The following is a 15,743-nucleotide window of genomic DNA, read 5'->3' as shown; positions in this document are numbered from 1 at the left end:
GGATACTCGCTCCTGTTCCATTATTATTGATGTTTTAGACCAATTTCATAATTATTGATGTTTTAGATAAAGTTAAAGTCAAACAATAATAATTTTAACTATCAATAATTTTTAAAATATTTAGTTTAAAGACCTACGCCATGATGCATAGACTACGCTTACAAAGTATTTTTATATAAATAAATATTTACTCTTTCCTTTGTACATATTATAATAAAAAAATATAGTTAATGTTATGTTTTGGAGAGTGCAGACCATACTTTTGTCCCAAACTTCATGAGTTATGAAATTGGAGAGTGTAGAACATTTTTTAGCTCAAAGGAGCGGCTATTTTGATGTAACCATCCACACAAGACAGTGAAAGAGGAGCTTGCTGTCAATTAATTAAGGCCAAGTAAACGTGACGTGGTGGTCTCGTTTGGTTTTTTAAGGAAATATGACATATTTACAAACAAGAATTAAATTGTGAGTAAATTATATATATATATATATATATATATATTCTTAACAAGCTAAAAGCTAGGTTGAAAAATGAATTGCAATGAAAAAACCCAAAAAATAACTATGATTTAAAGTTACAAAATTCAAATTTTAACTTATGTCCATAAGAAAAAAAAAATGATGACTCTACACTATTTATAATGTTCACCCTACCGGTCAGTGTGGTAATTATGCTCGTCATCAGGTGTGGTATTGGTAACGGTAAAATAAACCCATAATTTAAACAACATTTAAAAGTAACTTATTTTTTAAAAAAAAAAATCAGTCATCTCACGGTTTGCTCCGGTCGTCACCGTGCTTGCCGGGAATTTTAAGAATTTCACTCTTAAATATGATAATTAACCTATAGATACAGTATTGTGGCAAATAGTTAAATGGACCTGCATGTTCGCCTGGAGCAAATAGCAACCAGCAGGGAGGTGAAGAGCTGTCCATGAGGTGTAATAGTGAAGGGGAATACGTGATGCATATGGCCATTCACGGCCTCACGGGCAGCTCAGCTAGCTTTCTGGATCCACCATCCATGCATATCCTGTTCTTCGTCACGAGCCATGCAGCGAGTTCTCATGCTTGTCAAGTTGCTTGCTAGAGTTCATGGTAAAGAAGCTTCGCTGGAAATTTCGTCCGATAGCCCAATTGTTGTAACGAAAGGGACATTTGGTTTGGTCTCTAGCCGAAGGTTCAACCCCTTATCAGCTCCATCACCAGAACATGATGGAGACACGCCAGATCTTATTAGCAACCAAGGAAACCAAGAAACGAGAGAATTGAAGAGGGGGAGGCCCTCTAGTGTACTGCAACTACTGTTGCGAGCTGTGTGTCCCCACTCTACCTATGAACTGGAATTTATTGAGCCAGTAGTGCAGCCAGCCATGCTATGCAGAACGCCATCTTTCCAGAGTTCAGCAAATGAAGATTTCCCATAGCAGAAGAAAGAATGTTGCAGTCAGAACTCCCGGCTACCAGTTGAACGAACACGGCAGTATACGGTTGCTAATCTCCAAGCCCATCCATCAATCCATATGCACGTACCGTTCACCATAATTACTCGGTTCTTGTTCGGCCTGCCGTTTCTTTGCTTCAACCTGCCAATGAAAACTGATCGTGTCATGCACAGTGCAGAGTATCATTCTGAAACATGCTTCGTCAGTATGCTCACAAGTTCGCTGTCCGGTTGATGAAGATTTGCCGATTAATTATTGGTCCTAACGCGGGAAGAACAAAGACCAAAAGACTTTCAGTTTTGCAGTCCGACCCCTCTCCTTGTGATAACAGAGAGCAAGTTCAATAGTATATAGCCAACTACTAGCTCTAATTTATTTATAGCTAATCTAATAATCAATTTATATAATAGTTAGCTACAAAACATTAGTTCCATATGTCATACACACATTTAATCTTGAAGCCCGTGTGTAGCTAGCTACAAATTAGTAGCCTACCTCAATTCTCTCTTTTTTCTTATCTCTTTAAAATATGCTTATAACTTGTTTATATAGCCTGTATCTGCTCTAAGAACGACAGCCAGAGGAGCTACTGTAGTTCTCTACGTTGACTAGTTTGAGCCTTGAACTCTGGACCTGCAAGTGTAGCTCTGTATATATCTGTGTCCAGTAGAGTCAGTTCAGCGGCAAAGCAAAGGAAAAGAGCAGAGGAGAGGAGAGGAGAGCTCAAGAGTTGATACGCCATGGCGGGAGGGCAGCTCAACGTGCTGAACACACTCGACCAGGCCAAGACGCAATGGTACCACTTCATGGCGATCGTCATCGCCGGCATGGGGTTCTTCACCGACGCCTACGACCTCTTCTGCATTTCTCTTGTCACCAAGCTGCTCGGCCGTATCTACTACACCGACGTCTCACGGGACACCCCCGGCGCGCTCCCGCCAAACGTGTCGGCCGCCGTGACCGGCGTGGCGCTCTGCGGCACGCTCGCCGGGCAGCTGTTCTTTGGGTGGCTCGGCGACAAGCTGGGCCGGAAGAGCGTCTATGGCTTCACGCTGATCCTGATGGTCGTGTGCTCGGTCGCGTCGGGGCTGTCGTTCGGGCACACGGCCAAGGGCGTGGTGTCGACGCTCTGCTTCTTCCGCTTCTGGCTCGGCTTCGGCATCGGCGGCGACTACCCGCTCAGCGCCACCATCATGTCGGAGTACGCGAACAAGAGGACGCGCGGGGCATTCATCGCCGCGGTGTTCGCCATGCAGGGGTTCGGGATCCTCTTCGGCGCCATCGTCGCGCTCGCCGTCTCGGCTGGCTTCCGGCGCGCGTACCCCGCGCCGTCCTACTCCGAGAACCACGCCGCGTCGCTCGTCCCGCAGGCCGACTACGTATGGCGGCTCATCCTCATGTTCGGCACCATCCCGGCTGCGCTCACCTACTACTGGCGGATGAAGATGCCCGAGACGGCGCGGTACACGGCGCTCATCGCCCGCAACGCGAAGCAGGCGGCGGCCGACATGTCCAAGGTGCTCCACACCGAGATCGAGGAGAGCGTGGGCCGCGTCGACGAGGTAGCCGTCGGCGGCGAGGAGTGGGGGCTCTTCTCGCGGCAGTTCCTGCGGCGCCACGGGCTGCACCTCCTGGCGACCACCAGCACGTGGTTCCTGCTCGACATCGCCTTCTACAGCCAGAACCTGTTCCAGAAGGACATCTTCAGCAAGGTCGGGTGGATCCCGCCGGCGAAGACCATGAACGCGCTCGAGGAGCTCTACCGCATCTCCCGCGCGCAGGCGCTCATCGCGCTGTGCGGCACCATCCCGGGGTACTGGTTCACCGTCGCCTTCATCGAGATCATGGGGAGGTTCTGGATCCAGATCATGGGCTTCGCCATGATGACGGCGTTCATGCTCGGCCTCGCCATCCCGTACCACCACTGGACGACGCCCGGCCACCACACCGGCTTCATCGTCATGTACGGCTTCACCTTCTTCTTCGCCAACTTCGGGCCCAACAGCACCACCTTCATCGTGCCGGCGGAGATATACCCCGCGCGGCTGCGGTCGACGTGCCACGGCATCTCCGCCGCCGCCGGGAAGGCCGGCGCCATCATCGGCGCTTTCGGGTTCCTCTACGCGGCGCAGGACCAGCAAAAGCCCGAGCCCGGGTACCCCAAGGGCATCGGCATCAAGAACGCGCTCTTCGTGCTCGCCGGCACCAACTTCCTCGGGACGATCATGACGCTGCTCGTCCCGGAGTCCAAGGGCAAGTCGCTCGAGGTGATTTCTCAGGAGGTCGCCGACGACGAGGAGGCCGCCTAGCCTATCAGAATTAGTTTGACCGTTTGACCCCGCGCGTGATGCACAGAGTGGTTGCTTGCATCGCGCTGTCCGTTTTACCTGGCTAAGCTTTCTAGATACAGCTTGCATGTGAGACGTGTACATGTTCTTGATGAACTTGTGAGCTTTTCCCTGCATTTTGAAATTAGCAAGCAGTGTCTTTTATAGCCTCAGTGGTTCGCAAAATGCAATGGATATATATACCGGTTGTTCAGGAATTTGTTTGCAGCGACGACCTGTGACCTCTCCATTTGTCCAGTACTCTGTCCGTCCTGTTCGCTGACTTGTCGACTCTTGGCTCGCTTGGCATCTACAGTAGTACTGCAGAAACATCATAGGCTGCGAGTTGCAAGTTGGCACCGAAGAAAATGTCATCAAAATCGGAACTTTGGGACCATAAGAATCAGCAGTTCAGCTTCAGCACACAGGTTTTTAGGCTCTTTGTACCGCTGTCAGGCGTCAGCTGCGTGGATTATTGGCGAGTGGGGACGCATGAGGCTAGGTAGCTGAGAAACTACCCTCACGGATTATCAAGTGATTAATCATTCTGGTTTATTTATTGATAATCAGTCACAGTCGAACTGGTAAGAGGTTGACTTAAAAGGCTATAGAGAGAGGGTGAGAGGAATCTGTACGTAGACACATATTTTTCGATCAAAATGTAGCAAGCACCATGGTCGATGGTTGCATACTTGCATACGTAGGAGTAGGGCAACAATGTGTACTATATCGTCTGTGCAGAAGTGTCAGGTGTGTTGAATATGTGCGGTCTGTACCATGACTAGGGTTTCCCTTATAGTTTTATAAGTATAAATCACGTGCAAAAAAAATATCAGGACTATCGGTAATAATAGTGTAAAAGCCTCAAAAATATGAATTTAATTTTTTAATAAAATCATCGTGGGTTGGGGTCAAACTATGTGGTAGAAAGCGGTTATCATGTGCTAGGTAGCGATCATCGTTTTGGTGGAAACGGCAACCGCGACATCTAGGAGGATAATCATGACATTGTTGTTTTGTGAAAACTCGGGATGCATCATTGTGAATTTTTTTTTTGAAAATTTTCTTTTATTATTTTGAATTTTTTTAATTCTCATGATGTTTAGCGAATTAAATCATATTTTTAATGTTCATGCACTGCCGATATGCCGGATTGCTGTCATAATCGTGGCAATTATCGTGATATTGCCTACTGTATGTTGTTTAGATTGGCCCGTATCATTGGGCCTGGCCCAGCTGCTCTAGTTTGGACTTTGGACAGGCATGATTGATATAGAGAAGGGAATAAGTCCATATTACATCCCTCAAATATGATGCCGAGTATGTATTTCATCCCTCAAATCGAATACCAAATATCTATACCCCTTATGTTAAAAAACCGTCCATTATAGGTCCTAAGGTTGTATGGACCGATGTTGACTCCTGTTTTGCTTACGTGGCGCATGATGGGACCCACTTGTCAGACGCCGTTGGGGAGGTGAAGCTGCTGCTCAGTGCTGTCCTTGCCTTCCTCCTCGGTGCCCTTGAGGTACTCCCCGTCGCCGCTCTGGGCGCCGGAGTTGGCGTCCCGGACGTCGACGGACAGCGAGGTGGACCCCTCCTTGCCGTTGCCGTCGTCGCCACCGCCACCGCCGCGTCCGAAGTCGGAGAAGACGCCGACGTTCATCATGCTGTTCTCGGCGTCGCCGCTGCCCGGCCCGCCGCCGCCCATGCTGGCCTCGCCGTGGAGGATGCTGAACCTGCTGGTGGTGCCCCCGGATCCCATGCCCAGCTGCCCGTGCGCCGCCGCCGCCGCCTGCTGCTGCTGTTGCTGGAGCGGTGACAACATCGGCTACGCGTACATCATCGACGACCGCACCGTCATTAGCGACTGCGGCGCCATCATCTGCACCGACTGTTGCGGCATGTACCGCGGTCCGGACTGCATCATCAGGCTCGACGGATACTGCATCCACGACCAAATTTAATCTCCAACTCCAAGCATCAAGAAACGCAACGCCCCAATGTCGCGCTCACCCACCGACCGATCATCACGTACCTGCGACATGGTGGCCGTCTGCGGCGGCTGGCTGTCGGTGATGATGGCGAGGTACATGAGGTTGTGCTGGAGCTTTGCTTGGTTCCTGCATCACAAACAGCCGCTTCACATCAGACACACGAGGATGGGCCAGTTTGTGGGCTTGTAGGGCAAAGCGGCAGCAACCGAAAACGTGGGGAGGATCGCTCAGTTGCTGGCTGGCTTGCTGCAAACCTACAAACGACTGTGTTCTCCGGCACAAACCAAGATAGCAGCAATGAACACTGAACAGGAGTGCATATACACATGATCATGCATGCGGTTACTACCCAACGACACTGGCAAGTAGGTCCCACCATGCGCCACGTAAGCAAAACAGGGTCAACATTGGTCCATACAGCCTTGGGACCTATGACGAACGGTTCTTTTAAGATAAAGGACATAGATATCTGGTATTCGACTTAAGGGATGAAATACATACTCGGCATCATGTCGAGGGACATAATGTGAACTTATTCCTATAAAGAAGTAAGAAGTTATTTAATTAACTGTGTTTAGATTAGCCCAGCATGTTAGATCTAAAAGAACGATGCCTGCGTTTGCATCTATCGAGAATTTGAGATAGAATAGAGGCTCAAACGTAGGGTTTACAACACCAACGGAGACAGATTCGAATTTCGTGAAATTCAGCCTTTTCTCGGAGCAGATTGATAACATAAACCGCTCGGTTTGTTGGGTTGAGTTTTAAAATTAGTCGACCATGAACTTTTGTCTGATTCACACCAAGAACAATTTTTTTTATAATAGTACGTGCAAATGTATAGTCATGTATATTTCTTTATTAATACAACAAAATATATTTTATTATACTCTGTACTACTTTTTTTTATCCATCCTTATATAACAAAATTTATTTAACAAATGCTAAGAGTCAAGACTCTAAGAGCATCCTCAACAGCTCATCTAAATTTGGTCATCCATATCTCCATTTGGATGATCATCTAAACTAGTTTCATCCTCCATATCTCTTTCTCTTTGTACCCCACTAGATCATCGATATATGACATCCTCTATATCTCTTTAGGGGATGGAGAGTGATAGGATATCTTTATCCTCTATTTTCAGGATAGAGGATGAGATAGATGAGCTGTTGGGGATGCTCTAAGCCCTTTACTCTACGTCACTAAATTTACATATCAAGAGAGTCAGCTAATAAACACTTTTGTACGTGTCCAAAGTTAAAACTATACTTGTCAATGGTGATAGCCAAGTTAAATAGACGCTAGTTTATGGTAACAGATATTTGAAATTGGAGAGAGCAGCAGAATTCGAAAGATCCAATTACAACTATAATCCAGCCAATTACAATTCTAACCCATCCAATTACAACTCTAATCTGATCCAGCTTTGCACAGGCCAGCATGTGAAGAAGACACAAGTATGTGCAGAAGAATTCCTGCTTATAAAGAATGGGACACATAAGCCATATGCAAATATGATGCTTTCTCTCTGAAGCAAAAGTTCTTCATTGAATTAAGTACCCAAGCTAAAATGGGACAACTTCAAGTACAAAAAAAAAAGGTGCTCAAGTAGGAGTGCGAACGTGCTAATAAATGGAGTATTGCATTTCCTATCACGCAAAATGTACGAGCTTCGCATGCATGGGTTCGTCGTCGTTGCGTCATGGAAGGATTACACCATCTCAACTCCGGACTGGCTGGCGGCGTTGGCAGGGCGTTCCGCGTCGTCGGCTTCGCCGGACATCTCCTCGAGGGACTTCCCTTTCGACTCCGGCACGAGCATCCATGTCAAGAGGAAGCCAAGAAGGTTGCACCCGGCGAGCACGAACAGCGCATTCCGCACGCCGATCCCTGGCTTGTACCCGGCGTCCACGTGCGCCTTGTCCCGTGGCTGCGCCGCGTAGAGGAAACCGAACGCTCCTATGATCGCGCCGGCCTTGCCGGACGCGGCGGAGATGCCGTGGCAGGTCGACCGGAGGCGCGCCGGGAAGATCTCGGCGGGCACGATGAACGTCGTCGCGTTCGGCCCGAAGTTAGCGAAGAAGAAGGTGAAGCCGTACAGGACGACGAAGGCGACCTGGTTGCCGGGCATTGTCCAGTGGTGGTACGGGATGGCGAGGCCGAGCATGAACGCCGTCATCCCGGCGAAGCCCAAGAGCTGGATGACGAAGCGGCCGATGACGTCGATGAGGAAGACGGTGAACCAGTAGCCCGGCACGGTGCCGCAGAGCGCGATGAGCGTCTGCGCGCGGGAGATGCGGAACACCTCCTCGAGCGCGCTCATGGTGCGCGCCTTGGGGATCCAGTGGATGCTGGTGAAGATGTCCTTCTGGAACAGGTTCTGGCTGTAGTACGCGACGTCGACGAGGAACCACGTCGCCGCCGTGCCTAGGAGGTGCGCGCCGTGGCGCTTGGCGAAGCGTGCCGAGAAGAGGCCGTAGTCCTTGCCCCTCGTGATGTCCTCCAGCTTCTCCGTTTCCACCTCGATCTCCACCTGCAACACTTTGGCCATGTCCGACGAGGCCTGCTTCGCGTTCTTGGCGACGAGCGCGGTGTACCGCGCCGTCTCCGGCATCTTCATCCGCCAGTAGTAAGTCAGTATAGCCGGCATCGCGCCGAGCATCAGGATGATGCGCCACACGTAGTCGGCCTGCGGCACGGTGGACGCCGCGGCATTGACCTCGTACGCCGGCGCCGGGAACGCGGACCGGAACACCGAGGACATGGCGAGCGTGACAACGCCGCCGGCGAGGATGCCGAATCCCTGCATGGCGAAGACGGCGGCGATGAAGGCACCGCGGGTCTTCTTGTTAGCGTACTCGGACATGATGGTCGCGGACAGGGGGTAGTCGCCGCCGATGCCGAACCCAAGCCAGAAGCGGAAGAAGCAGAGCGTGGCCATGACGCTGGCCGGCGTGTGCGAGAAGGAGAGCCCGGAGGCGATGGAGCAGATGACCATGAGCAGCAGCGTCATCCCGTACACGCTCTTCCGGCCGAGCTTATCGCCGAGCCACCCGAAGAAGAGCTGGCCGGCGAGCGTGCCGCAGAGCGCGACGCCGTTCACCGCGGCCGCGACGTTGGGCGGCAGCGTGCCGGGGGTGGGCCTGGTGACGTCGGTGTAGTAGATGCGGCCGAGCAGCTTGGTGACGAGCGAAATGCAGAAGAGGTCGTAGGCGTCGGTGAAGAACCCCATGCCGGCGACGACGATCGCCGTGAAGTGGTACCATTGCGTCCTCGCCGCGTCGAGCGCGCTCAGCACCTGCAGCTGCTGATCATCCCTTGCCATGGCCAACTGCGTCGCGTCGCGTCGAGTCGGGGGACGGCTGCTACGTACTTAAGATCCAACACGTACTATGCTTATAACAGATCGGGATTCGAGTCCGAGGTAAACCGCGCCGTGGAGCCCGATCGAGTTTGTTACGGGAACGAGGTACGTACGCGACGCGCGGTTGGCTGTCAAACACCGGCTCGGATCGTGATACGATAACGGAACATCGAAACAGAACTATCCCGGCCGATCCGGGCGGCGGCGGTAAGCCGGTAACACGTCCTGCCGCCCCCTCCTGCCGCGGCCCAGCAACAGCGGCCACACGTCCATGCGGCCCATCTCCGGCCCAGCGACGTGTGCGGGTTGGCGCTTCCGGAGTTATGGTTGGGCCACGAAACGACTTCTGCGATATTTTTTTTTGAAAGATTAAAGAACGGCATTTCGTTGGGACGGGATTGCTAAATGACTTTGCTAATAATATTGTCTCATGCACCGACACCGGACTGCTGTATACCTGTTTTTTAATTATTCCGTCCAACGGGATGCCGTGCTCTATTTTTTTCGTCAAAACGGAATCGAAGACGTACGGAGTATTCAACTCGTTTCATATTATAAGACTTTCTGATGTTTTTTAGATTTATTTATTTGTTAGTGAATCTAGATACACATATAAAATATATACATTGATATATTAATAAATCTAGACAAATTTAGAAAATCTTACGATATGAAAAAGAGGTAAACGAGTGAGCCGAGTAGATCATAGACTAAAATTATATTGAAAGTAGCAAAACGTAATTATAGGGATAGAACATGCGGGTGTCGATAGTTGATAATCAATGCTAAAAGAATTTGAACAAAATCACATATCTAACTTAAAATTATTGGTTAATATATGATCACTTAAATTCATTCTTATATTAAGTAACTTGTGAACTCTTTCTACTCCAGCCATATACTTAAAACAGGGATTGGATTGAAAAGTTGATTCTACAACGACCAGCCAAATAGAGACATGTACTATAGATATTGAGGTATTTAAAAATACAATAATTGCTATATAAAAAGGCTAGTATCCGTCGGAATAAAAAAAATGCTCGGTAAAACCACTAAATCGTTTTTTTTATTTCTACATTTTTTACCATTTACATTTACAATATTGTCTGTTACCATTTCACCGATGAGTTTTACTTCCATCCTTACTTTTGTACCTTAGGGTACCGGTATCTCGCAGTACCAAATCGTTTCTGATCGTTTAATTTAACAGTGCATATTCTACTTAATTAGATCTAATGGTGATTCAATAGTGAGAAACGATTTGGTAAGATAAAAAAAATGATGGAAGTAAAACTCTTCACCGATAGTAGCCGACTAGCCGGCAATCCCGCTCCCCGGCCACTCACCTCGTACGGTCCAGCGGCTGTGCAGCAGCCAACCGCGGCGTCGCGCCGGCATGGTCGCGCGCGCGCACACGGCACACGCTTTGAGAATCATTGACAGCAACAGATTCCGCGGGTTCGGTTTGCCAACTTCCGAGGACCACTTCTTTTCCTTTGCCGGGGAATCGATTTTTACTTCTATCGATCAGCCGAGCTCACTGACCAACTTTGGCTAATTAATCAATTGCATGGGTAGTTGGAGGAGGGTTTTGCTGTTTCGAATTTTCTACTTTCTTCATAGATGGCAGATAATAGAGATATAGAGAAGTACAGTGTACGTTTAATGAGTATACAGTACTACAGTACAGTGTATGTTGTATGGGACTAGTATCAACTGCCGCTGCAGGCCTTGGATGGAAGAGTATAATATACTGTTAGACGGCGGCTTCGCCCATGCTAAACGTACTACGAGGCTGATCGCTGATGCATGGGCGATGAACCGGAACCAGGCGCTTTCTGCTTCCGGGAGCTTCATGTGCTTGACTGCGTGTGCCGGAACAACGATCGATGTGCATGCCTGCACGTGTGCCAGTGCACAATCATGTAGTCATGTCATGTCATGCATGCACGCATGCATGGCCATATATGCTCTAGCTAGCTATCAGAAGAAGCTAAAAGCTAGCTATGGAGAGTACAGAGTACTGTCCTGCACCTCCTCTGTTATTCGTAGCAAGCTGCTGGATCTATATATAGCGGCTAGCTAGTACCCCTTGTCTCGGTAGTTGTCCTCCGCGAGGAGCTCCTCCAGGACCTTGTCGTCGAGGCACTCCAGCTCAACCTTGTCGGCCGACGTGCCGGCGCCGCGGCCCCTCGGGGCCGCCGCGGAGGCGGCGGCGGCGGCGGAGTTGGACGGTGGAGCCGGCGTGTGGGACGACGAAGAGCCGGTACCCGTGCTCATCCTGCTGGCCTCTTCCGGGAAGTTGAGCACGGCCGCGGCGCCCTTCCTGGCGAATGCGGCACGGTCGTACGCCCGCGCGGCCTCCTCGGCGGTGTCGAACGTGCCGAGCCACAGGCGGGAGCCGCCGCGCTCCGGGTCACGGATCTCCGCCGCGAACTTGCCCCACGGCCGCTTCCGCACGCCGCGGTACTTGCCGCCCTCCTTCTTGTCGTCCTCCATGCGCGCTCGCGCTTGCGGGAGAGAGAGAGGGAGAGAGAGCACCTGAGGTCGGTAGGCTTATACCATATGTATACTGAGCTCACTGTTTTCTGGTGTTATAGTGATCTGCAGAGCTACCTAGTTAGCCAGCAGCAGCAGCAGCAGAAGCATCGAGCAAATGGCTTGATGGATAGACTGGTTTCAGGTGTGCAACTGTGCATGCGGCGGCTGGGCATATGCGACCCTATTTATACAGTGGGCGCGGCATTACGGTGTACCGTCGCATGCAGGGCGCGCGGTACGTATATGTACTGTGTACGCTCTCGCTTTTGGATCAAGTTGTTGCCTCATCATCTTCATCTATCGATCTCACCGTGCCTTGCGTTGATCTTCATCGTCTTACCCGGCGTTGCCGCATACAAGTCTACACGAAAACAATGCCTGGCGAGTTGTGATGGCACGCGCATGCAAGTTGATGTTATCACACTTTTCTGACAATTCAACCGGCCAACCGCGAGCACGGTGCTGATGTTCACTGCTAGTTTTTTGCTTTTCCCACGAAATGGCCGACAGTTAGAAGCCGCAGGAAGCTGCGATAGTTGTACCAGTTAAGAGCGAAATGCTCCCTAGAGAGTAGAGAGCGCAGGCATGCGTGTCGATCTGACCATGATATGGTAAGGTTAATCTGCCTTTTTCTCTATCTCCTAAACTAAACAACACCCACGTAGGAAAACAGAGGGAGTACATTGTCCAGTGTACGTTTCAGAGTGCATCTCCCTCTCCACAGCACGAGCTTTCACTCTATACTTGTATAGTGACTTATAAATCGGCTGGTGCAACATAAGCAGCTAACAGAGGCGATGGAGCTAGCAAAGTCACTGGTATGTGGAATCTGGGTCACGTGGGTCGCGCGACCTGACACGGACTAAGGCGAGAAAATGGCGTCATCGGGAATATTCACGTACCGGTGGTGCTGCATGCGTGCCAATCTCACGTTCTCACGGCCGGCCACGGGTGGGTGTTTTCAGAGCAACACACATCCTATTAGTACTGCTTACTGATACATGGGTCACATATATTATTAGACCAATACGTCAATGAGCCGTATTAGAAAAAAAAAATAACGTATAAGATCTCGTTGGATGTATTTGGCACAGTAGCTACTTTATAAGCCGCCGCCACCACCATCATCCGCACTAGCTTGACCCTTCATATAGTCTATATATGTACATATCGATCGATCCAGCGAGCGACGGTTGGGTGGATGGATAAGTGAGAGTTGGGTCGCCCGGGGCTCGATCGCTCTCTCGCCGAGCCAAGTTGCACCGTCCATTTGCCCCAGTCGCCTGCCTGTGCCTGTGGACCAGCCGCGCACGCCCCGCGCGGCGCGCGCTAGAAGATCGAGCGCCCGGTTCGGTTGCTCGGCGCCACCGCGCCACCGGCTAAAGCCTAAAAACCTGGCTCGATCCGTTCCTCCCCGTGTCGTCGACGTACGCATCCGGCCGGCCTCCGCCTCGGTACTTGTCGCGCACGGGCGCGCAGCGGAATCCTTCCCGCTAGCGCTGCTGCGTGCCTCGCGCAAAGCCGATCGACTCTGGAAGAAGATTCTACCTACGGACCTGGATGGATGGATGGATGGATGGGGGTCTGCGGTCTGTGGATCGATCGGCGATGAGACGATGAGCAACCAACCCGACCGGCATGGATGGGCATTGATTATGAAGATTGAGGGCTCGGTTGCGCCATGTAGGAGCAAGGAGTATAAACCTCTTAACACAAATCCTAATATACAGATTAAATGGTGAGGTGGAGGAGAAATTTAACAAAAGAGCGAATCAACCACCCGTTAGGTATGGAGCAACCACTATACAATCTCTAAGAGAAAAAATTAAATTAACTAATTAATGGTTGAAAATAGCATATTAAAAATAATATAGATGTGATGCGTTATATGTGTTATCTTTTAATTAATAAATTGCTTATATGAATAAAATTAGAGATGACTTTCACAACTGCTACAGGGCTCTCAGCCGTCGGCACAACGTCGTTTCTGCTGCTGCTGCTGCGGCGGCGGCTACAAAATTCCTTTGCCCATTTGCAACGGGATCCTACACTTTAAAGCTCTGTAAATTCAATCATATGAGGGTGTTCACGTGTACCCTGCAGAGGAATGTAGGAAAGGCATGTAACTTTGCTAAATGCTAATGAGAACATCCGCCACCCTGCACGCGGAAAATGTCGCCATAAGATTTGACTGGACGGGAATGGCAATACGTCTCGCAGGTTAATGTATGGCTGGTGGAGAATACACCTTAGAGATTCCAACCTCTCTCTTTCTTGCCCACGTATACGAGTGCTTTGGTTGGGTTTAGTTGGGAAAATTTTTTTGCAAGAGAGATCACATCGATGCGTATGGTCACACATTAAAAGTATTAAACATAGTCTAATTACAAAATAAATTTCAGATTCTGCCTGGAATCCGCGAGACGAATTTTTTGAGTCTAATTAATCTGTCATTAGCACATGTTGATTAATGTAGCACTTTGGCTAATCATATACTAATTAGGCTCAAAAGATCCGTCTCACGATTTCTCCCATAACTGAGTAATTAGTTTTAATGTTCATACATATTTAATAATTTATTTAGATGTCTAAAGATTCGATGTGATGTTTTTGAAACTACACATGTCTTTTTTAAACCAAAAGCACACCATATACAAGGTTCCTTCAAGAATGACCGAGGCTTGACGCCCATGTATAGCTTTATACTTATCTACTACAGGTACAGTGTGATTGCCACATGGGGAAAGCATTTTAAACTCTAGGAAAAATATACCTTGTACATACTTTTTATCCAAATAGCTATTAAAAAATTTAAAATTAACAAGATAAATTAACTATCATATGTTACTCTACAGACATGCTAATAATAATATGACTAACACAATATACAAAAATAAAATAAATTCTGAAAATAACTATCATCTTTCATTTTTTTTATTTTACAAAGTTGTGCTATAACGTATATATTTATGAAACAATATATTACATGTTCATATATCTTACCAGAAATTTTATATTTTTAATAACTATTTAGATAACATTAAAAAATAAAGAGACTTTTCTATTATCTCCAGAGTTTAAAATCCGATTCCCGGCCAACCTGGCATCACCGCATCACGTCATTGCCGCATAAGTAGTTATCGAAATTTGCCATGCATGCATTGCATGTGCTATCTTTGAAATGTATTTGTCAAGTACTCTCTCCACTCAATTCATATCGTTCTGGATAATTCTAAAAATATCTTTTGTTGACTATAATTTCTCTTATAATATATTAAACCAATAAATAAATGTATGATTTTATCAAAGTATTTTTAAAGCTAACCTATACATGTTGTCCTAATGAAGTTTTGATAGCTGAAGTTTCAAAAGATTGACCAAAGTTTTCCAAAATAATATGAATATTAGGGTACCGAAAGACAGTATACTCCTACAGGCTTTTGAACTAGCTATTAGTGACAGCCATCTTTCGTTCAGTACGATGAAGAGGAACACCTCAATTGAAATGGTACTTTTCTGGATCGAAACAAAACGGTCTTGGAAAGCGTGATTATACGGCCGTCGAAAAAAAATGTGATGCCTCTTAATATCTGTGAACGGTATAATTTATCTTCTAAAGAATAACCAATCAATTAATCTGTCACCGATAGCAATTGCTAAGGGTGGAGTTGTACTACAGATTCCTGAACCACAGGTCCACAACAGCAACAGATACATGCACAATCTATCACTATTCAGCTACAACAATAATTATCTAGACGAATACTGTACACATAAGAAAGTGAAGGACTTCGTGGGATACGGGTGCACTGGCTAGGTAACGCTCCTTTTATTTTGAGAAATTTTACCTTTCTTAAAAATTACCGATAGTACTGTATATTCAGCATAAAAAATTATTTTCAGCTTGAGGTTACCAAATTTTTATGTAAATTTGGTACTTAAAATTACCATTATTTTTTATATGCATGTAGCACAGTGCCCGTTGTTTGTTGTCAGAGATGGTCCAAATAATTACTTCCTTTATCTCACATAGATATTATTTTTATCCACTTTTTTATTCACAAACAA

The 15,743-nt window shown here is 48.0% G+C and overlaps 3 protein-coding genes and 1 pseudogene across 3 annotated transcripts; 1 reads left to right on the top strand and 3 right to left on the bottom strand.

Annotated features, from left to right (window-relative positions):
• The first annotated feature begins 2,083 nt into the window (after nt 1-2,083).
• LOC102706921 (inorganic phosphate transporter 1-1) lies at nt 2,084-3,990 on the top strand. Its single transcript, XM_006649347.3, has one exon. It carries the CDS (start codon nt 2,186-2,188, stop codon nt 3,752-3,754), a length of 1,569 nt encoding a protein of 522 aa, XP_006649410.1. The 5' UTR covers nt 2,084-2,185; the 3' UTR covers nt 3,755-3,990.
• A 1,241-nt stretch (nt 3,991-5,231) lies between these two features.
• On the bottom strand, nt 5,232-6,277 carry LOC102711333 (annotated as a pseudogene).
• A 1,100-nt stretch (nt 6,278-7,377) lies between these two features.
• Nucleotides 7,378-9,171, bottom strand: LOC102706638 (probable inorganic phosphate transporter 1-12). Its single transcript, XM_006649346.1, has one exon. It carries the CDS (start codon nt 9,093-9,095, stop codon nt 7,482-7,484), a length of 1,614 nt encoding a protein of 537 aa, XP_006649409.1. The 5' UTR covers nt 9,096-9,171; the 3' UTR covers nt 7,378-7,481.
• A 2,045-nt stretch (nt 9,172-11,216) lies between these two features.
• LOC102711053 (ethylene-responsive transcription factor ERF096-like) lies at nt 11,217-11,633 on the bottom strand. Its single transcript, XM_006650982.1, has one exon. It carries the CDS (start codon nt 11,631-11,633, stop codon nt 11,217-11,219), a length of 417 nt encoding a protein of 138 aa, XP_006651045.1.
• Nucleotides 11,634-15,743: the final 4,110 nt, after the last annotated feature.

This window comes from Oryza brachyantha, chromosome 3, assembly GCF_000231095.2.
Source record: "Oryza brachyantha chromosome 3, ObraRS2, whole genome shotgun sequence".
Classification (NCBI taxonomy): domain Eukaryota; kingdom Viridiplantae; phylum Streptophyta; class Magnoliopsida; order Poales; family Poaceae; genus Oryza; species Oryza brachyantha.
The sequence above is the reverse complement of the archived record's forward strand: the minus strand, read 5'-3'. Positions and strand labels throughout refer to the sequence as shown.

What these genes read in the sequence shown, in the direction of transcription:
- LOC102711053 (XM_006650982.1), bottom strand. Translation starts at nt 11,633, where the DNA reads ATGGAGGACGACAAGAAGGAGGGCGGCAAGTACCGCGGCGTGCGGAAG.
- LOC102706921 (XM_006649347.3), top strand. Translation starts at nt 2,186, where the DNA reads ATGGCGGGAGGGCAGCTCAACGTGCTGAACACACTCGACCAGGCCAAG.
- LOC102706638 (XM_006649346.1), bottom strand. Translation starts at nt 9,095, where the DNA reads ATGGCAAGGGATGATCAGCAGCTGCAGGTGCTGAGCGCGCTCGACGCG.